Source organism: Falco biarmicus, chromosome 4 (assembly GCF_023638135.1).
Source record: "Falco biarmicus isolate bFalBia1 chromosome 4, bFalBia1.pri, whole genome shotgun sequence".
In the NCBI taxonomy this organism is placed as follows: Eukaryota; Metazoa; Chordata; class Aves; order Falconiformes; family Falconidae; genus Falco; species Falco biarmicus.
In genome coordinates, this window is record NC_079291.1 from 74,267,903 (window position 1) to 74,291,499 (window position 23,597).

The 23,597-nt window shown below is 39.8% G+C and overlaps 1 protein-coding gene across 5 annotated transcripts in view; it reads right to left on the reverse strand.

Moving 5' to 3' along the window:
* The window catches only part of CREBBP (CREB binding protein), a 97,475-nt gene that overhangs the window by 21,739 nt on the left and 52,139 nt on the right, over positions 1–23,597 (reverse strand). For 2 of the 5 annotated variants that reach the window (XM_056338684.1, XM_056338681.1), the window contains 14 exons: positions 20,396–20,638; positions 19,666–19,765; positions 19,049–19,195; positions 18,471–18,588; positions 15,653–15,845; positions 15,465–15,518; positions 14,102–14,226; positions 13,297–13,485; positions 11,412–11,831; positions 10,598–10,777; positions 10,182–10,368; positions 5,035–5,153; positions 4,662–4,901; positions 4,089–4,177 (listed from right to left, as the gene is read on the reverse strand). In XM_056338684.1, the coding sequence (XP_056194659.1) occupies positions 4,089–4,177; positions 4,662–4,901; positions 5,035–5,153; positions 10,182–10,368; positions 10,598–10,777; positions 11,412–11,831; positions 13,297–13,485; positions 14,102–14,226; positions 15,465–15,518; positions 15,653–15,845; positions 18,471–18,588; positions 19,049–19,195; positions 19,666–19,765; positions 20,396–20,638 (2,404 nt within the window). The remainder of the gene's footprint in view (positions 1–4,088; positions 4,178–4,661; positions 4,902–5,034; positions 5,154–10,181; positions 10,369–10,597; positions 10,778–11,411; positions 11,832–13,296; positions 13,486–14,101; positions 14,227–15,464; positions 15,519–15,652; positions 15,846–18,470; positions 18,589–19,048; positions 19,196–19,665; positions 19,766–20,395; positions 20,639–23,597) is intronic. The other 3 variants (XM_056338683.1, XM_056338682.1, XM_056338685.1) reach the window with 3 other exon arrangements.

Here is a 23,597-nt window from a genome sequence, read left to right on the forward strand (position 1 = left end):
TTTGGGGGGGCAGGTTTGGGTTTTTTTTTTGTTTGTTTGTTGTTTTTTTGTTTGTTTGTTTCAGATGAACTGGAACCAAAGTTGTCAGGGTCATTTAAAAAACAAAAAGAAAAAAAAAGAAAAAAAAAAAGAGGAGGCTAAATGTTTGGAAAGGATATGAATTCACACATGAACAAAGGTAACAAAGAGAGGCCACAGCTGTAAAATGCAGGAAGGCCACAAAGGATCATCAAAATAAAGGAGCTTTATGGAGGATCAAGAGTGAGAGAGTATAAGCAGCAATGGCAGCACAGTAAAACGCAGTTTTAGTATTCAAACACTAGAATCGTAAGAATGGTAAGTATAAAAGGCATCAAACAAGACTCAATGTCACAATGAACCAACAACTTAAGGGATGGAGATTAATAAATATGGCAGCTTGCCCCTTCAAACACATACTCATACACTTAAAACTACTGGTGACAGGTCTCCAAGGCTGTGCTTTCCTGGAGACAACAAAAGCCATTTACAGGCACTTATCGAAACGTGTGGATCAGAATTTCCTCCTGCGACACACACTGGCTGTCACGTCACCACTGCACATTTTCTAAACGCTCGTGAAAGACAGCCCAAGCAAACAGCAGCAGGTCCTTCAGCAGCACCCGATGAATTGGGGAAAGAGGTTTTGCAGAGCAATCTGCTGCCTCCCCAGGCTGGAGCCCAGTCCGTGTTACCATAGCATAATTCATAAGAGCCTGAAAACTTCGGCGAACTCTGCCAGCTGGCTCCGGCTTTAAGAGCTACTCTGCTAGCCAAGAACCACTTAAATGCAGCAGCACACTGAATACTCCCTCTACTGTGGGACTGACACGGAAAGGAAAAAGGTGTATTTTATTCTAGTTAATATAGCCCACACTGACATCGCCACAGAATCACCTTCCCAGCAGGGCAGCTGCAGCTACGATAGCCACCACGTGAGCTAAAATGCCACGGTCCTTGCCCAGGGGGCTGCTTGCCAGCCTACCACAAGTTAAACTGCAAGTGACTTCTCCTGGGTCAGCTCAACTGGGATGAAACACGCCACCCTCCCACGGAAAACAAAGGCTTTTGGAGCTGGTAATGCAACAGAACAAGGCCAGGATAAAAAAAATATTATCCCGTTAATTTGTGAGCACTGGGAATGATGAAGATATTAGGGTTATTACAGTGTTACAAGGGAATTTCAGGAGTGGATACTGTCACTGCACATCTCATTTACACTGACTTCACTTGCCCCTCACCCTGTATCACTACACTGATACGGTATCAAATATCTTTTTTTAAAAAAAACCAAACATAAAAGGTTCAGAATTTTATATGCCTTCACAGTGTCCACGTCCTTTTTTGTCTATAGTGTGCTGCTTCAAATTTTTCTTCAATTAAAAAATCCCCACTACTTATTTTCCTTATTAACAAGGTTGCTCATTTTAAGAGAAGGGCTGAAACACAGGAGGACCCAAACACCAGACTATGCAGCCAGAAAAATCCATGGTCAAGGCTCCTATTAATACTCTGCTACATTTAAGCAATCCCAGAAACGGTTAATTCTGATCCATTTTTAGAATAATTCATGGGCTTTCAAAGCACTTGTGAAACTGAGGAACGAGACTGCCTTCCCTATCAGCTTTAAGTTACACCGCAGAAATCTAACTAGCTCCACCAGCACAGCTATTGCACGTGTTCACGCTGTGGCTGCGGGACGCTCGGTCTCACAGGGGTGAGCGCTTTGCTTCGGCAGCATGTGAAGCACATGCTCCAGCAATCTGCAGATCTGAAGGGGAGCGCAGGATTTCATGTGCTGCAGAACCAAAGCCTAGCACTAGCAAGAGTCAAGCCTTAATCCATGATATTAAAATGAGGAAATAAAAATTGAAATACAGTGAAAATGAATTACCTGAAGATCATGAACATTTGTTCATAAAATAACCAAGGTGAAACAATAGCTATAACTTATTATGAATATGGACCCTCAGAAATGGAGACTTACTTGTAATTCACTGACTTTTGCATGTCACTACAAATATTCAACAAACCCCAAAGGCAGCATACAATACTCTAGTTATAATTCATAGAAAATCCAAAGAATGTACTTCTTGCAACACATCAAAAATGAAAAGCTTTTCAAATGCAGACTGTTTAGGTGACTGATTCCCACTTATCAAAGAGTAACATTATGGTTCAATACCAAAGACCAGAAAATGCTCCATCTCTGCATTAACAGGTGAATTTCCAACTGTAATTTAAGTGCATTCAAAGGAAATTCTAGATTAGTAATCGGATGCTAGTACTGACATGAAATACCTATCAGTCTTCTCAACTTGATGTGCACACATGAAGAATATGTCCTGAACTCATTAACCTAAACTTCTGAACCAACAATTCTATACCAAATAATTAACTTCAATCATTGAACTGTAGTGCCAGAATTAATTTATTCAATGGTGCCTAAATATTCTTATCCCAAACCCACAACCCTTTCTCAAGACATCTGGATGAACAGAAATCTGCACCTACTTCTGTTCTGCTACTGGCCTACTGACACATAGACAAATCACCTCCCTTTCATTACTACCCTTTTAGACTAAACTCAGTGTAAGTGGACTATCACGTTTATAGCAGGTAAGAAACAAGTATTGCATGACCGCGTCCAGAGGAACCCACTGCCCCATCAACCCTGTATTTCTTGCTAGCAACCAACATTGCCTTCCACCGAGTAATCCGAATGATTTAACACTTAACTTAAATAGGAAAGGTGCAACTGAAAGAAAAAAATGACCCCTTCTTCAGTTATTTTTCAAGTTGCTACGGTTTTCAAATACAGTACGACCTGGATGTGTAGTATGAAAAGTATTTGAAACTACCACACGGAGTTGGTATTTAAGGGTTATTTTTTCCCCACTTCCAGTACTGAAGTACCATCTCTTTAAATGCATTTTAATTGCTCTATTTCTCTTCAGACTGACTTTTTTTGGGGTTCACAGTGGCTGTATAAAACCTTTTTTAAGAGCCTGTGAATATGCATTCCCCTGCATGGCCTCCCAAAGGCCACCTCAGACCAATGCGAGATGACACGTTTTCATTTCCCACCCCGTGCTGCTTCAGCTCAGTGCCACACCAAGAGCCTCGCTCCATCTTACAGCACGTCCGTGATGCAGGGACTACCCTGGGAAGGATGAAATGCAAGCTCCGGCTGTCTGAATTAGTTCTGTAACTGTGGTTAGCCAACAGCCTGCTGCGCGCTTCAAAGCTGGCAAGACTTATAGATGGCCAAGTCTCTGGAAAGTAGTTCATAACTTTGTTTTAAACAGAGAAAAGGAAGTTTGTGACTTAGCCCATTTACGTTTAGCTTTTTTCTGGAGCGTGGGGGGGAACATCTAAGAAACCAAAACCAAAGGCAAGTTCTAAGTTCACTTTGTAATTATAGCACTGTTGATTTAGGCATTACATGGAAAATTAATATAACAATTGTTTAATAATCACACAAACGCCAAATCCTAATATTAATTAAAAAATAATGGAAACTATTGTTTTCATAGCTTCTCGTAGAGTGTCTGGTAGTTTTCAATGTTAATTCAAATCTAATTTAAATAGAATTAAGTACTAACTAGGAAGAGAGAATGTAAGTCTTGCAATGAATCTCTGTACACTTCACTTTGCAAATTCTGACACTAATTAGAAAACAAAACTGTGTATTTTTACAGCTCTCCCAGAAGAAGGTGACATGATGGCTCAGTGTCTTTTTGCAGTTTTGCCCTTCTCCCTCCAGCAAGCCCTGCCACTCGTTTTGTGGAGAACATGGACAACTTCCCTTCCACTTAAGTGGTGCGTGGTACAGCCTAGCTAACAGCAAGCACAGAAGTACAGCGTGTATCAAGCTGAAGTACAGGAAACTAAAGGGTCACCTGCAAAAGGATAGCATGCAAAGATACAAAAATAACTTTTTCCTGACTGAGCTGACAAAAGAAAGAAAAAGTTAATAATCCTCCTCCTCTGTATGTGCACAGAACTCAAAGGACTTCGCTTCCTGAATCGCCAAAAAACCCCACCCAAATCCAAAGTCAAGGACTTACCTGTTCTGGTAACTGTAGTAGGCAGCATCACGAGGAATAGTACACAGCTGCTTGCCATAGCAGCACAAGGTCTGTGGAGAAAACTCATACTGCAAAACAATGGTGAGAAAAGAAGCTTTAAAATGTAATCTTACATTAATCAAATATCTATTAGGTAAACCTGACATTTACGGGTATCATAATAGATTGTTATGTTTATCACACTTTTCTAAGCTACTGTAAAAACATTAGCACAACTCTCTAATAATTGTAACTAAATTACTATATAAGCTAAAGAGCTGATCCTCTAACCACCAACTTTTTTTGGAAATGGGAAACAAGCAAAGCACATTAATACTGCTTATGACCAAGAAAGGTGTTCTCTGAGGGAGAAAAATACAACAATAAGAATAGCAGGAAGAAAGATGCTATCTACCTTTTTTAGTTCTTAGCACACTACAATAAAGCCAAACTTTTAGCAACCCTTTCATTCAGTATTTCAGTTTTTAAAAAAAAGAATATACAAAGCTGTTTTATCTGATTAATCAAGCTAAGCTCTTCGGAAGAATACAACTCCATCCCTGGAATACGTACCTTGCGCCCACAACAGTAGCCAAGTGATTGCATAACGGGATCGATTTCTTGTTCAAACACCTCCGCGAGTTTAGTGCAAAACTTATAGACCCTGGAAGTCTTGCGATTGTAAAGCCAGGCGTTGTTAAACATTAGCCAGACATCGTCCACATACTGCCAGGGTTCTTGGTACTGCCCAGTATCCAATTTACGTTTAATGGTTGAAAGATCCATAGGATTCTTCACAATGTCGAAGTAGTCCTTCAAACACACACAAAACCCTTTATTTTTAAGACGTCAACTGTTCACAGTATGTTGAACAGAAAAGACAAAATGTTTATATGAACAAAGACAAAACACAACAACATTTTATATTTTTTTAATGCCAACTCACTGGAATCCCTAAAAGCTGGGGATCCACAGGCTGTCTAAAAGGTAGAGACTCTGGGTCCTGCCGGTACAAAGCTTCAAGGGTAGGCATGAGAGCCTGGCGCAGCTCCTCAGGTTTGAAAACTGTTAATGAAAGACAGAAAGGTTAGAAAATTTCCTTCCCTGTTTCCTAACCTCAACTCCCCTAAAAAAAACACACACGCACCTCCTCCTCCCCGCCCTGCCCCAAACTGAAAAATGTTAATGTAAAAATCTTATGAGGGATCTCCTGATCTGCATAGCTGATTAGAGGCAAAACTTAGGATCAAGAGGCCACCACACAGCTTTTATGTTTCCTCAAATCGCAGTAAGTGATATTCCCAGAATAAGGAGACAGAACAACTGCAACTCATACCCCCCCCCCCCTTCTTACTCAGAACCAAATTAATTCAACAGCTTCAACATGGATGAAGCTTAGCTCTTCAGAGAAGAGACTAAGCATATTTTCCTCTCCCTCCCTTCTAACCTTGTTTGCTATTTCCAAGCCAAGACTCTTCTAGCAAAACACACCACAGTGGACAGGGCCAAAGAGCCAGCTCTGCAGAGAGTAACCAGATGTCTTGATAGCTGGCACAGGAATTTTCTGGCCATAGTATACAAACAGTCCTGGTCTGATGGACTGTTAATTGATTTTGAAAGTGTTAATACTTCCAGATTTATATGCATCATTACAACCACTTGGCAACAGTGGCATGGCAACAGCCATGTTTCTTTCAATAGTGGATGACAAGGACAAGAAAGGAGATGCATTTTCTGAAAAATATAATGATAACTTGGAGAGCTCTTTGAACATCTCAGCAGCGTAATTACATTTATTTCCTTAGGAACAGAGTCTTTAAATAGGGGAGAATGCTTATTATTGAGAGGGAAAAAAAAAAAAAAAAAAAAAAAGACAACTAAGGAAAGCAGGACGGCATCTAGTATTTATCTACCTGGCTGAAACAAGAATGGTATTAATAAAAGGGAGCAATTAGTTTTGTTGAAAGCACTCAAATCAACAGGGCTGTAGTGACCCCTTTGAGGCTGATCATTGCTTTTGTCACTCAAATGGTATTTTGGTAAGACATAAATTGGTTTTTGGGACTTTATTTAAAAATTAATGATTTTTAAAAAGGTTTTTTGGTTTCCTTTTTCATTTGGGTGACGCTTCCGAGAGGAAGTCTTTTTGCCTCAACTACACACAGAAATAAAGCAAGACAAAAAATTAAGATGACGCTACTCAGATAATTTCTGAAGGATTAAGTTTCAGGTTTTTTAGCTGTCTGTAGATATGGCAGCTCCTGGAAACTGTTAAGTCAGGATGAAAATTTTAAGACCATTTGAGCGCACTGCCTCTGACTGGAGAGAGGATTGCTGCTCATCTACACAATAGGCAAGATACCACCCAAGTCACCTAAACCATGGCAAAGGACTAAGGCAAGCTGCAAGAAAGGCTTCTGAAAGGGCTTGCCTTACAGACACATCAAGATCTCATGCTGCTACTACTACTGCTGAACTCAGACTCACCAGATTAAAAATGAGATGAGCCAAGGATGCCTACATTTGTTGTTACAATAACGAGTGCAATCTGATGATCATTTCAGCTGTTGCCACAATCTCGGTCCATAATTCTCTTCCATATTTATTGATACTGCACACGCAGGCACTTTCCTATGAAAGGAACCCTACCACATACTCTCAAAGTTTTATAAACTGCTACTAAATTATATTATGGAATTCTCAGGAGCAGAAGGAATTATTAAATTCTATTCATGAGAAGCAGCATTCTCTATCGTTCCTCTGGAACCATCTTGCTCTGGCTCAGGTAGTTCATAACCCGATCATCTGAATTATTTCACTTAATGAAATTTAAAGGTCAAAAAGCACTCTTTAATAACCTATTCTGGCCACCTGCTTAGCACTGCTTTTAAAATTTTCCCTGTATTGACCCCTATGACAAAACACTACTAAGCTGAAGTATCTTTCAAAATAAATCCCATCATAATTTAAACCCAAACTACAGAGATTCAGCAAAACTTTTGCCAAGTTCTTTAAAGCCTAATTATCTTTGCTGATAAGGTTTACAAGTTTGAAAAAATAAAAATCAAAATCCAGTTATTTCAGTTTATGACTTAACCTAAAAACGTCAAGAAAAGTTGCGTTCATCTTTAACAGTAAAAAGCTGCTCTGCCTCTAAGGAACATGACTAATAACAGAACATTTGATCATAGTCTCTCCTTATACAGATTTGACAAGGAAGTTTCTGTTCTCCCCTCTGCCCCTTTTCCAAAATTAAATGCTCTCAGCTCTCCTCTGGTGGCTAAATGATCTTTAGTAAGGAGCTGGCATCCCGTTATCCCATTTTGTCTTGGGTGCGTAGGTGGTAAAAAGAAAATGGGATCTTTGCCTGAATCATGATGACATACTACCTGCTAGAGAACAGTATAATGCTACCATCTTTTACCTTTTTAATTTTTTGTTTCGTTCAGACAGAGGAAATCCTGCTTATGATTACTAAGAAGAAAATTCATAAAGGAAGATGGAGACATCTTCACCTGAATATCCCCTGCAAAAGCAAGCCCTTGGAGGTTCTGCACTATTATATAGTCATATAAAGAAGGGAAGAAATCAGTAAAACTAATCTTGAAGGTCAAACTATGGCAGCCATCTACAATGAAAAGAGGAGACAAGAGCTACCCAAAAGAGAATTTGTTTCTTTTGAAAATTTTGAAACTCTTTGAATAATGTTTCTTTTCAGAAGAGTGCAAGGGAAGAAGCAAGGAACCAACCCCCTTTCTTTCTTGCTTATATTAGATTTCCAGAAAATAAAGCAAAACCAAACCAAGCCCTGAATTTGGAAGGGTTTGGTTGCCTGCAGTTATGAAGGCAAAACCTTGATGAGGAAGAAAAGGCTGCTGAAGGGGTGTCTGCAGTTTTCAAAAAAAGCTAACCAACAAAAATTCAGGTGTAAACGAACTGAGACCAGTATCTCAGGAGTATTATCTTGGTCTGTTTTCTAGCCCATGCAGGATTTTCTATCACTTAAGTCAGGTTACAGTCTAGTTAAATGAGCACAGCCAGGCTGATGGTGTTCAGTGCACCTGGCTGGGTGTGACAAACAGATGAGATTCCAGCTCCACAACATCAGCCACCTGTACCCAGAAATACAACCCTTTGGGGCTGGGATGAATCTTTTCACACATTAAGGTATCAGGCTACAAATTGCTAAGTTATATTAAAGCATACACTCCCATGACACTTCCAACCGTGAGCCGTCCCCCTAATAGCTGCAGCATGTAGCTGCTGTGCTCCAGGTTACTGGGGGGGTACCTCAGCAATCCGGCCACGTGGGAAGGAAGGAGAGTTTCCAATACTTCTGTAACCCATGCAAAACTCCAGATTAGTCTCACAAGTAGTTTTAAAATACCACATAACCCTTAAGCACACTTGACTATTTACTCTCAAATACCTCTTGGTTTATTTAGCATTTTAATGCAAACGCTCTATTAAAGTTGGACAAACTACTTTATGAGAAAATGTCACCATTTAAAATTGTGTATGTGGTTGTACCTGCCCACGTTGCACGTGTTACACTACACGGTTACTTAGTGATAATATTTCCAAGACAAAATCATGTTACTAAATGAGGTATTGGAAATACGTAGTAATCCAGACTGAATCAGCAGGAGAACACAGTGCAAGTTCCATCGACTAATTCTGCAAGAACCTGCCTCCGTCTCGATTTACTTGTAAGTGCACTCCTCCTAACAAGCAGCAGTGATTCTTTCCACTGGGAATATAGCTGGTTTATAAATGCTAATAAGCTTTCCACTCCCTGTGTTACATTTTGTTTGAAACAGGCTCTGCCAGTTAGTTCTGCAGCATATTCTCAATTGGCTGGCCCACTGTGCTACAAACTGAAAACACGATCTACAGGAAAGTGTGTTTTATAGTGTTTTATTATACAAAGTTTACGTTTAGTAGTTAAATGCAACCCAAAGCTCATATAGGAGATCAAGATTCAAGCTGCATGAACTCGAAAATTTTATGATTCCTTGATCACATTCTGGAAAGCACACACCCATAATGTTCTTTTAAGGTAGTTACTATGCTGTTTCCTTGGCAAGGGAAGAAGAAAAAAAAAAAGTTATGAAATGGATCATCACTTTCTCTTTTTTGACACCTGCAGCATGTTGAAAGCTTACCTTTGGTCAAAACCTAAAAACTAACCACAGAAAACATCATCTGGAAGCAGCAAATGCTAGGAGACAGAAGTCCCTAAACAGCTAAGGGTTTTGAGTCCAAACACTTACCTCACAGACTCCCACAAAGTCTGCACTACAAGTGGAATAACTTATTTTTGTCTGTTTTGAGAATCTTATTCATTTATTTCTTACTAGCCTAAGGCATGCAATCATTTATATAAGTCTATTCAAGATCTGTAGTGCCATCAAGTTTCTCTTTGGAAAAATGCACGGTACAAATACAGTCACGCCTAAAGCTACGCTAACACTGTAGATTAACTAAGAGGCTACTGACCTAACCATTTCTGAGGAGCAAGCTTTCAAATGAACACTACACTGAAAACAACAAGGAGCTTCCAAAAATATTTAAGTCTATTGCAGCAGACCAGCCTTGGAGAAATACAGACTCAGGAGAGGAGTTCAACACCTAATTCTCAGAGAAGTGAATGCTAAAACTCAGTATGAAGGTGGTGTGTGCAGCCTCTAACAGAAAAGCAAAGCAACGGGTATTGTTGGTTACCGACAGCACTTATCTACACTGAGCTCCCCTGAAAGAGCACTGGCCAGGGTGTACGGGAGGAGATGTATGTGTATAATTTCTCCAGCAATCAACTGCCTTACTGCCCTGGTCCGTCTAGGCAGAAACTGGAATCTGCAAGACGACTGCCGAGATCAAGACCACAACGACATGCTTTTCTCACCTCTGATTCATGTAACATTAAAGGAATCCTATGTCCAAAAGTAAGTTACAGAGTACTGATCTCCTAGAGCTTCACATGCTGGAATGCACATATGAAACCGATCTACCACCCAGCAGGAACAGAGACTGTAGAAAACAAATGCTAGTAAAAACAAAGTACATAAGAACAATCAGTTTTCATACACATACTTTTTTTGCGGGGCTGAGATGGCGATGTGGATTGTGAAGTGGTTCCGTTAGTGCTGCTCTCCTCTTCCTCTTTAGCATCTACTTTTATTTCAGGCTTCTTTTCTTCTATTTCCATTGGCTCCTGTTTCAGTTCTGCTCCATCCGTTTCTTCTTTTGTTTGTGAAGATCCTTGTAAATCCTCCTCCACCTTAAGAAAGGATGCAACGAGATGTACTATTACATCTATGACCCGAACTCCAGTCATCAAAATATTAGTTTGAGATTGTCGAAGCACTCTCCATCCATGGCTTTCCTCAGGACAGTTACTTTCCAGTAACTACCCTCCTCTCGCCCCTTAGCTCACCAATTCAGACACATCATTAAGTGCTTTTATATCTATCACTGCTTTCAGTTAAGCTGTATAGAATCTCATTTACCTCAGTCTTAGCTTCCACTTGTGTCTCACTAGTCTCTGGCTCAGTTTCTTCAGTTTTAACTTCTGATTTGCTTTCTAGCATTGGTGCATCTGGTCCTAGTTGCTGGGAATTCGTATCAGCACTAGCAACTGAGGCAGGGGTGGGGACCCTGTTATCAATACTAGCTGCTGCCTGGGATAGCTGTTGTAAAAACAGTACAAAAGAAAGACACTGCATATATAGAAATATTTTCCTTTACTAAAAATGAACAGCACAAAAAAGACATGAGATGATATTCTAAAACAGTGCAGAACATGGATACAGGAGCTCACTGTAGCCAAGTTTTGATATCACACATTTAATAACTCTGCTTTACAGAGGAGAAGCCAAGGAAGAATATTCTGCCCCAAAGAGGCTTCTTTTACAGAGAAAACACCTGCCCAGTAAAACACTGTACATTCCTTGAAACGTGCATTCGTCCTGACTGTATCTTAAAAGGAAAAAAAAAATTATGCAAATCTCATGATCAGCCAAGATCAATTCTGATTAAGGCCAAATATAATATTAGACCTGTTACGCTTCCTCTTTCTGCACACTGCTGCCATTTTTACTTTGAGCAGTTTGAAGTCATTCAATATGCCCCCCTCCTTCAAACAATGCTGAGAACATCTGAACGGACACATTTTTACACAACTCTATAACGAACCCTTTGGCCTAAAGTAGAAGCTACCATTGACAACTATGGGCTCCATTCATTCATGACATGGTGCTCTACATAGGGAGATTTCTTGTGGAATGTCACTACACGAGAACAATGCAACTAGCTGGTACTTACTGGAGTGCCAGGTGGCTGTGCCTGCACAGATGTTGGCTGCTGCTGAGATGGCTGCGGGGTTGGCACAGACTGGGGTTGAACTGGGGTCTGAGGTTGCGGTGTGACTTGAGCCTGTGCCGCAGTCTGCCCTGTAGGCGTGCTTTGTGTCTGTGTCGCGTTTGGAACAGAACCCGGTGTTGGTGTTGGTGTTTGTCCTGAAGATGAGACTGGTGTCGATGGCTGAGTGGGTGCTGCTGGCTGAGGGGGAGTCATTCCAGTTGGCGTTTGGTGCTGAATAGGTGGCATCCCAGCAGCAGTAGACACAGGAGGTGTAGTCTGATGTAGAGGTGGCTGGGTCACTGGTGGACATGGTAACTGCCCACTCTGCGGTCCTAGCATGTTCATGGAGTTGGGAAGAGCAGCACTGGGAACCTGCCCCTGCTAGAGAGAGAGATTGTCTTACAGACACGTGACTCCCACAGCTCTGGGAATCACACTTCACCTTTAAATCACAGCACTTCAACAGAATACTGGGAGTCTAAACATGAGATCAGCTATAAACAAATGCTGCTATTGCAAATGACGATGCTCTGATTTCTCTAATTGTTTTCATCAGCTCTTAGTCAAAGACCTTGCTCCTAGACCTAGATGTGCCATGCGTGTCTTTTAACGTTAATTCTACTGACACAGAGAGGGAACCCTCACCATCTCCAAGTAACACAGAACCCAGAGGCAGACAATCTCTAAATCATGCCATTAGCTGGGCAAAGGTCAGACTTTGCATACAAAATGGTTGCAAGCAAATACACGTTGTAGGCCAGGATTCTAGAGCAGCCCTGCTTTAAAAGACAGTTCAACACATTTAATGCCTGCCCCATTGCACTGTGCAAAACTTAAAAGAGGGGTTTTTTTTTGTTTGGTGGTTTGTTTTTTTTGTTGTTTTGTAATTCTAATTAGACTACTCCAGATGCTTAAGAAAACTGTGGATATGTTTTTCAGAGCAGCAACAATAAAGTATTCTTGATGTGCACAGACTTTTAAACTATACATTTTACTTGCATGAGACAGTGATAAAAAAAGAATATCAGATGTACCTCTTAGAAATCCAAATCAATTAATAGATTCCTGCAGATGAGGTTTCAAATTTAAAACACGTGCCTATATAGCCTGTATATAGTTTTACTGAACTAAGTGCATTATGAAAAGTGTTCACCACAAAGGTGGTCAAACAACCGAGCCAGGGCCCAAGAAACTGTAGATGCTCCATCCTAAGCATATTCCAAATGTGACTTGGCAGAGCCCTTTCATAACCTGATCTAAGTTATCTCCATTTGAGGATGGGGCTGGACTAGAGAACTCTGGAAGTCTCAACAAACCTATATTACTTGGACTCTAATCTAAAAAATAAGCCTCTCCCTTTGGAAGAGCATATACATTGGCATCGTAAGCATGGCTACTACTTCACTGACCACTACTGTAACAGAAAATGCTACAGACACCCACCCACCCACCCCCACCCCCGTTTTCTCTTCAAAAGCAGAGAGGTTAGAACAAACTTTAAAAGATCTTCCCCAACCACTCTGTGCTTGTAATTCTTCACTTAAAGTCAGCTACTCAGGTCCACACAGATGAAAGCATATGCTCATAAATATCTGATAAGCTAACTTTTAAAATCTCATCAGCATGCTTTTTTTTATAATTTATAACAGGAATTACAGGGCATTGCCCCCCAGTTAGCATATATAAGAGCTTGTGAAGAGGGCAGATGTAACCCAGGATCCCCCAAAGACAGGGGTGACTACAACAAACAATGGACACATAAATATTAATAAACATACATTAATCAAATAAATTAGAACAAAATAATTAAGAGTAAATAACTCTAGTATTAGAAAATACATCTTACCTGTGCCACCCCAGCCTGGGCTGTTGACTGACCCATGCCCACGCTGTTCACATTCATAGCCCCACTGGATGCTGGAAACTGATTCTGGGGCAGGAATTGGTTCTGGGTAGGAGCCTGACCCATCATGTTGTTGGAATGAGCTCCCATCATGTTCTGTGGCTGAGGCATTCGGGAAGGAGACATTGCCATCTACAAATGAACACCCAAATTAAAGATATTACCATTTAGCATTACATGGGAGATCAAAGGGTGAATACCCTAAAAAGACAGGACAAAAATGTAAGTGGAAAACTGGATTTGGTAAACCAAATGGAAGTGGGCATATGAATATAACTCCAGCATTTGTTCCACAGCATTCACGAGGAAGTTATTTTTAAACAGGTAATATTCAAAACTCTACTGAGAGTGTTAACTTGTTTTGTTCTCTGAGCTGATGGATATAATCCAGTGAAACTGAAAAGATGTTTGTTTTTCTTAAGAATAAAAACATGTTTTCATGGAGGAATAAAGAAGGTATATATACTGCAAAGACACAGTTGCTGAAAGAACTATGCTCTTCCACAGACTGTTGGAGATTATTACATCTCTGGCATCTACCCCTCTAAAGTTTTTGTTGGGTTTTTTTTTTTAACACAAGTAAATATTGAAAAAAAATGCCTCAATAAAAGCCTGACAGGCTCAGTATGTTTCCATGAAATTATCCTACAATTTACAGTACTACTCTGACACAGCCTTTTCAGAACAGCAATAACACTGCTAAATGTAATCAACCAATTTTGAGAAGAACTTGGTAAGAAGTACGAACCGCAGGAACAGCGCCCATGTTGTTCATCTGTACAGGATGGTTCATTGGAGAAGCTGCACGGGGTCCCATGGGTGCTTGTGGCATCTGTACATTCCCTATGGACATGGGGTTAAACTGATTCATTCCTGCAAATGCACCCCCAAAACAACTCATTAGGAACAAGTCATCAGAAATTAGGTATGTATACTCTACTATAAATTTAACATTTATTATGACTAAAGTTTGACTGCCCTACACTTCATAATTTTCTTTTAACTTTGCTCAAATTACTTGGCTTAAGAGACAAATCAAGATGCGAGAAGTATTTAGAAGAATACCAGTTAGGGTGAAATATAACTTCTGGTGTAAAAAAAAAATAAAATGCAAAAGATGAAGAGTGTGGATGATCTGCAAAGACAGGATGCTATTTGTAAATAATACCTTGGGATGGTTTCTTAAAATCAGGCATTTGCTTTGAAACAGCAATTCAGGCCTCACTGAAATGGTTGAAGTAAATATGATAAAAATACATATTGTATATATGAAGGCAACTCCTAGCCTCAAATCAGGACAAAAACTAGCAATATGCTTGAACAGGTGTTGTGCTATGTATACAAAACATTTAACCCCTCCAAAACCCCCACAATTTTCTAACAGGAATAAAGGTGTAAACAACTAACTATGGAGCTATACTTACTATTAACTTTTTCTCCTATTGAAATAAATTTTAAAAGGACATAACTTTTCAAGGACATTTCAACACAAGTTTCAACTTACTACAAAGAAACAAAGAAATAATAATTTGGGACACTTTTTTTAAGGAAGCTGAAGCACCTAGAAGTCCCAGGTTTTTATTTTTCAGGAAAACCCCCACATCCATTAGCCCACAGCAGCCTAAAGCAGTGATGGCAAGCCATCAGTGCTATGAACAAGCTACAAGGCTTTGTTAGATGCACTTTGCATCAAAAACCAAGAAAGGGTATAATTAGTTATACAGATTCTAGGATTAATGTGCTAGGTTTCCAGCTACAAGTGTACTTTTGGCTAATTAACAGACGAAAACATGCCAACATCCTCTTCTCCACCCCCCCACCCCCCATTAGTGCTCTTTTACAGTATTCCTGCTTGTGCTCTCCTCTTTCTGAAAGGACTGAATTACTTCCCAGTCGTTAGCAAAGTATTGGGTATATCTTGCCAGTTCTTAAGACAAGACTGCACCAAGACAGTTCCTGCCACACAGCAACAACGAGGAATGATGCTGAAAAAGGAGAGACCCAGCAGTTCCCCCCCATCCCAACTCCGAAAGAAAAACAGGTTGTCAGCTTTCCCCCCTAAAAGTTATTTTGAACTCACAAATTACAAATAGAGAGTAAAAAATAGATACCTTGAGAAACCTGCATACGACTTATAGGCACGGTTGGCATGGACATAGGCCCATCTGCAACACAACAGAAGAATGGTCAGCAAAAAACAATTTAACACACAAACTTGAGACTAGCACGAGAGCCCAAGGACACAAACTGGGCAAAGCTGCAGCTGAACCACAGAAGTACCTCCTACAGAAGTACTTACTGGGCGGCCTCACGGGCTGTGCCTGGCCCATGGCAGCAGCCACCTGTGGGATACCAGGGGGCTGAGGTCCAGGGGTCTGTAAGGCTGGCTGATTCCCCAACATCCCTTGTTTATGTAGACGAGACCTCCGTTTCTCTTCCAGCTCCTTTTGTATCTTATAGATTTTCTCTGCTAATAAATGATAATATTCATCCTAGAAGAGAAAAAAATAGTCTCAGCATCAAGTATAAGAAAACAGCAGAACTCATATAGTCTACCAGAATACCATCACCTGGTTTGTTTGTGGTGGTGGGTTTTGTTTTTGTTTTTTTTTTAATGTATACACCTGCCTATTTGAAAAAGAAGTATTCACTTACAGAATTCTGTTAAATCAAGATAGTCTCATCACTCCTTTAATGCAGAAAAGGAGAAACAAAGCTTCCAGAAGACACCTCAGAGACTTGGCTTTATGGCTAACCTTTGCATCTACTCAGAGTAGATTAGTAGACAAAGGAGAAGACTGTAGGTTTTCTGTTGCTTCAACAAAAACCAGGAAGCTGTGATTTAGTTTCTAAGTGTTAATGATTTTTAAATGTTATTTTTATAATAAACATTTCCACTAATCCACAGACACAAGAAAAAAACCCCACACGTTCCCAGCAACACAGTTATGCTGAATAAACTTCAGGAGACAAATGTTAAGGACAGATCAATTTTTACGTAAAGAAAGGAACCACTCTTTTCCTAAAGAGGCTGGCTACTGATAGTCATTGCAGGGAATAAACAAAACCAGACAAAACCTCAAAAGAATAGAGGAAGTCAGTGAAAAATAGTCCACAGGCACAGACAAACACTACGTCTGTACAAGATGAAAAATTTTACTCAATCCACACTGACAACAGATCAAATAAAAGTCACTGTGCACAGCAAGGTAGACAATCTTGCTTGTCAGCAACTGCTGGACACATGAGATTATGCACCTTTTAAAGCCAAAAAACCCCATCAGCCCTCAAGACTACATTTCTTTTGTGGGGTCACCTATGCTCCAGTGTTCCATGAAGCAAAGGCTGAATTATGCTTGTCCCACAATCATTTTGTCTTCATCCAACCAGAATTTGTTATTAAAGTAGGACTGAATTAATTTCAGAAAACTTAATACGAGCTAGGTATTCCTCACCAGCCTCGTTAGAGTCCAGTGTTGCAATATAAAGCTTTGTTTTTAGGTCACTTCCCTCCTCCAAATGTCATAAAACCCCATCAGTGCAGACACTTTCTGCTGTCCAATTTAAAGGCACTACAGCCCCTTCCCTCCTCCTGCTCAAGACACTTCACTTATAACTTCCTACCTGTAAATTTCATATTGTGCTACTTCCACCCTGCACAGATTTCTTAAAAAGGACATGTTCACAAGCAGATACTACTAAAACAATGTCCAAACTGCTTCCAGTGATGCCTCATGTTAATCTGTTTTTCAGTGTCGAAGTAGAATGGATGCTACTGAGAAAAAAGGATGCAATTCCACACGGCTTCGTTAATACATTCGAAACATTGGAGCCAAACATGTTACATGAATTCCCATAAAAGAGGCTTCTGGCAATGAGGCTCTCACAGCTGTTTTAAGGGGTGAAGAGAAGACACTTCTGGGTACTTGTGTGGCACAGCGGTCACAAGATATTTAAGTTTATAACTAGAAGTCTACTAATTCATCTTTACTGAGAAGGTATGCCTATCTATGTCTATGAAATCCTTGTTCTCTCTAAAGTTTTTCTCTAGAGCTGCCAGGGTGATCCAAGGTGATCACACACAAGTTTTCCTTGCTAAACCATCTCTTGGTAGCCACAAGAATACAATATTGCCACTGAGCAAATGGCCACTGCCTGTCTACCTCTAGGAAACAAAACTGGCATTCCATCTTCAGCTCTTCTGGGAGGTGGTCTGAGTGGGCAGACTAAGTGCTACTGTCTTACCGGATAATTATCACCTGAAATGCCACTAACTACACTTTTTTTTTTAGTAACTCTACTTTATTTAAGACAGGACACTCAAGATTCTGATCAGGCAACATTTCACTAGCTGTTACTACTGACAATACTAACATAGTCTTGATCCGCTGAAAACTTTCAGGGAGTAGTTCTTTTAGGGCAGAATTGCCCCAGTGACATAATGAAGTAGTATCCTCAGCATGTCAATCAACAGGGGTTTGCTCCCTCTACAACAGTAGAATAACAGAGATTTGAGTTGACACTTCTTTCAGAGAAAAAAAAATCACGAACAAGAACAGGAATTCTGTCTTGTTTCCCATGCACAAAGACAAATGCAGGCAAACTGACTTCTTATTATGTTGAGAGGTGGAACAGCCATGTGTCCTAGCCAAACCACTGTCAGTGCTGCCGAGTAAGAGAAATAATTCCAACAGTGCAGGTAAAAGGTAAGCAGCATAACAGGACTGAGTCCTACAGAAAACATCCAATGGTAAAGAGTCATTAAGAAAGGTTTAAAACTACTATTTACACAGACTTCCAAAAAGGAGAAAGTCCGTAAGGCAAACATCAAGAACTGCAAGCTGTGCTCCCGTCTTCATGCATGTCAATCACACTTTCATGTAAATGGGGCTGGGATGTTGCTGTCTAGTTTTCATGGAGCTGAGGGAGGTGAATTAGCTTGGAGTAACATTAATCAGATGGCTTGGGACTATACAAACACAGCCACAGACAGAAAGTATGACTTTCCTCATCAAGAGAGCAGTGAAATCATTCTCTGTGGTTTTCATTGCGCTTACAAGATTTGTGATACTATTATTCTTTAACATATACTGAATACCTGGACTAAAACAACATACCCTGCTATTAGCAGATTCATACATATCTCCTTCCACTTTCCTGGCATAAGCCACCAAGTTCTCCATGCGGCGATCCTTCAGTGCTGCCGGATCAGGAGTGGGGAAGATGGCTTGGACACTACAAGAAAGGAGAAAGAATAAAAGAAAAATTCTTCAGAGAAAAAAAAAAAAATCAGTAAAGTTTTACGATAATCACCTTGGACATTCCTTTATAATACACCAGATACGTAAAAGCATATTGAATTTGTATTGAAAAAAATAATATCATACTATTTCCCACAAGATTAAAGCAAATTAATGGAAAAAAAATGTGAGGTTTAACAGCCTAGAGTCTAAATGCTTGTTTACTACAACAGAGGAAATTTACTAGCAACGTAAACTAATTTCATGGCCACTCCTAACTGAGCATGAAGAATGAACTGAAGAGGAGGGTTAAAGGCATCAGCTCATCCTCAGTGGCCCAGCATCAGAGAATCACAACTGATAATCTCTACAACCTTTCAGCTTAATAACAGAATTACTGTATTTAATTCTTTAAAAACACTCAGGAAAAATAAGCAGTCTTGGTGAATACTTACAGTTTATGCACTAAATGATTGCGCAGGTCCTGAGTGACATGTTCATGCCATGCTTTCCTTACCCCGGTACTAGAAGGAGGTGCAGCCGTTGGCATTGAGCTGAGGTTTCCAACATTGCCAGAATTTGTGCCATCATTCATTAGTGGGCTAAAATAGAAACGGGACTGTTAAAGTACAAGAATGCAGAGTTTTGTTGTATGTCTGCCTGAAGTAATTTTTGAGTAATTGCTTTCATTACTTCCAGCTATTGCACCAAATATTCTCTAAGTGAAATTTTGAGATCAACAAACTGCAATGCCTAAAGCAGCAAAGCTCAGGAGTTTACAAGACACGGTATGAACAAGAAAGAATCACAACTGTTAAGGTATTTGTACACTTAAAAAAATACAAAATAGTCTTCCTTTGGGAATTTATTTAAAGCTACTAAAATATTCTGGGGCTCTCTGGGGGGACAAACTGGTAGATACAGAATTGAAATAGGACAGAAGAGTGTAGCTATAGATATGACTGATCATTTCCATGCCAATGCAATTAGTTTTTAAAGCATGCTCTTTATTTACATTCATAAGCATGTAAATAAATGTTTAATTGAGCAAGAATGAAAATGTGTGCATTACTTATTTGTCCCAAGGGATGTTGGAAGAGCAGTTTCAGAAATTAGACTAGCTTGCTGGTCTGTTGTTATTCCTCCTGCGGGAAGGTTCATCTGGTTGGCTCCTTTGGGACAAAATTAAACATCATTGGTACCCAGTTCACAATTCTGACAACAACATGGCAAAACTACACTTTAGTGACCCAGCTACTTCATGAGAAGAAACAGTGTATCAGATAAGCACTTTTGTGTTAATGTCTGCTGTGGTGCATATACACAGCTACTTACAGAATCAAGTTACTTTCAATTTGAGCATATTTTTTTTTCCCTACAAGTCTATTAAGATTTAAAATTCATAAACTCTTAAGATTAGTTAAATAAGCTAAAAAGAAGAAAACAACTAGATTCCAGAAAGAAATTAGCATCTGAGACAGAACTGTCTGCTAGAACAGGTGAAATACTTGTTAAACCAATCCTTGAGCAATTCTGTCTAATCACTTCAGACATCAATAAGCTATAGACTATATTTTCAAATAAACTAAATCTCCTGCTATTGGGCAGAAGCAATATATTCAAAGCTTTCCAATATTCAAATGTAAATGAATGGTAGTGTTTATAAATAGTATAATTTTAAGTGATTAATCAACACGAACAGAAATTCATTACTCTGATCAAGTGAAATACTAGCCTATCCTAAAAATTCAAGCGTTCAGTTTATTTAAACACCTTAGTTTCTTGGTATTTTTTCCACCTACCCAATGCATTAATGGTCCTCATTTGCTGGTGAGCCTGAGGCTGTGCCGGCTGTTGGCCTTGTACCTGGGGCTGCAACTGTGTTTGAGGCTGGTTGCCATATGGCAGTCCAAGAGCAGCGTAGGCTCGTTGCATGGAGCTGGGGTCAATTGGATTAGGATTACTTAGCGATGGAGTGTTCTGCTGGCCTGTGCCAACAGAACCGATGGAATTTTGGATTCCACCAGCTGGAGACCCTAAAAGGGCTATAAAAAACAGAAAGGATAAGAGAAAACTGAAAATCAATGAAGACAAACAATAAAACAAATCATGCCAAGAATCAACAGAACATGCATATAGTTATATGGTATATATTTTTCTGCCAAAGGACAGAACAACACCAGAGATGCCAAGTGGGGAAACTCAGCCTTTGATTCTACAGGACAGAAACCACCCTAGCAATTAATACATGCAGTCTAAAGAGAAGTGCTGTAAATTTTGGCCAGATAAGCCCATAATTACTGTAATATACATAAAGTATAGGCTCGCATATAAAGCTAAATAGGATTTTCATGCTTGGGACACAGACTAAGGGGGGAAAAAATAATTAATTCCTCTACTTCCCTCTTTCCCATCAATCCCATTTTAGGTCAAAATATTTGGCTCCAGAACAGAGATCCTGAGTTCAGCAGAAATACTGTGTCCTTGGACACAAAGGTAATACTGAAGATCTGTTGGCAGAAATTTTCATTCCAAGCAGTCACTAGATGAATCCTCTGAAGGCCAAATTACCCTAAAACCCAAGTTATTCAGAGATATGAAAAGCCCTGATGGGTTTCAGATAGTACTGACAAGATCTAAAGTAATTTGTAGAGTCAGAAAGGGGATGACCCTGCCACAGGCTTCGGTAAACAACTTAGATAATTGTATTTAGGTATTCATTGACCTATATGACCACCACAACCAACCAACCTCTCTTACTGCACAGACATATGGAAGAGCCATTTCCACTGTAGACAGGAAATGGAAACAACAGGGAAAAGCACTTTTTACTAAACCCAGAAGTGAATAAAAATCTGCTTTTCGGTCCTCCTTCTGGCTGCTATTCTAAGTAATAACATGTTGCATGGTGAGTGACACTTGAGAGTATATCCTTCACTAAGCAGACACTGCATTTTGATAACTGATACCCCTCAACTAATTAAATGTGTGCATTACAAATTTGTAAGCTATATATAGCAACAATAATAGCTTTTAATATAGGCAACAATAGCTAGTTTATTAAAATATTAGGAGAGGCGCATGGCTAGAAGAAAAAAATATCATGAAAACAAGCCTTCTGAGCCATTAACAACGCTACCTAGGCTTTCTTAAATCCTTACCCACTACGGAAACTGAATCACTGAAAAAGATACACATGCTTTCAGCTTCCATCCAAGAGAAAACACACACATTACAGAGTCCAGACTTTTCCTTCTCCAGATGAGAATTCAATTTGTTCTCATTTGCCAAAGAACTACAAATAAATATAGTCACAGATCCCCCTCTTCAGAATAAGCAGCCCACAGAAAATATCTCCCCCCACCCCCCAAAGACAATTCGCAGTATTTTCAACACTGGGTTTACCATAGAAATCAGGCTTACATATGCTTACACTCCGCAGACACACTCACGACAGCTTTTGAACTCACTTTAAAAACAAAGACAGAAGCTGACCGAGATGCTATCAGTTTCATTAAAGAAAAAACAACCAAAACAAAACCAAAAGAACATATTAAAGAGCAACTGTATGAATTGACTGGACTTGCACACAGCACGCTGGAATCACACAATCCAAGAAAAAGATGCCTTTTACACTAGCACAAGCCAAGAAATAGGAAGTCTCTAGAAAGGTTAAATAAAAACTTGTGGCACCCTGGAACTCAAAAGGCTTCAGAGGCTGTTCTGACAGCAAAGGATCATTTCAGGAGCTAATAAAAATTTTAGCTTGTAGAGAAAGAAGATTATATTTCTTCAGAAAAGTTACAACAAAATGCCTTCACTTTCAGTGTTGGCACATCTCTGGAGACAGTAGAATGACCACAGGTGATGCTGAAGGCTGGGAAGAGGATAAAGACTTCTAGACAACCCACTGAGGGTAGCCAAGCGTTCCACCGTTCCTCATACTCTTCTGGGTAAAAAAATCTGACACTGATCTGAGGATCACAAGCTTGGCTCAAAGCTCACAGCGAAGCTAAGGCAGAGCCTGGAGAGTCACCCACCCCTCGCCCACAGCTCTGGACTGAGCTCTGGCAATGGTACCGTCACCATGAAGCACAAGTTCAGCCCTTGTGTTAGAGCAGCTTTAGGAACCACAATCCAGCCAATTCTAGAGAAGTCTTCCTAAGCAAGATCAGACTTCCAGATCTCTATTTCTGCCACACACCAAAGACTAGTTATAAAAACTCAGTTTGGGTATTTGTCAGAGCTGAGAATCTGAACACTGCTTTAAAAGTGACAACATGGAGAATGAATCTATTCTAAACAGAAAAAAGCCTCACCGTTTGTTCATAGAAATACTAGCGTCACTGCAAGGGGACAACATATGAAGGCCACTATTTTGACTTGCAGTTTGGAAAGACTAATGATCTCCAACAAGTCCCCACGTGTGCACATAGCTATTTAGTCAAGCAGGCAAAACTCACTGAAGCTGGTGAACAGCCAAATGTGGCTTCAACACTTCAAACTGAGGTATTATTATTAGGGGACACACTACATTCTTACAGCCAGCAGTACACACGATGTGGCAATGATGGCTCTGACTCTTTGGTCTCAGCTTTTCTATGCTTTACAACTCAATAACATACTATATTGAGTATTTTCACATCAGGAACCTGATTTTGAAGGGGTTTTTTGTGTGTCTGTTCATTGGTTTTATATGAATGAGTAACATTATCTCGATCTGTCAAACAAGATTATGAAGGAAGAGAGTATTAAATTTCCATATTGGACAGATCAAGTGCAAATGCAGTCCTTTCTGTGGAAGATACCATAGGAAATCAAGTCAATTAAAATAAATACAGCACTGAAACAGGAATTATCATATTAGGCCACTGCTACACAAAGCAATGTCTACTGAGATTTTTTTTATTAACTGATGTTTCAGACATTGATGAGCTCCTGACAGAAGCTAAGTGTAAGGACAGCTCTGTACAGGACCATTCACATTCTAAATGTTCAGAAGAC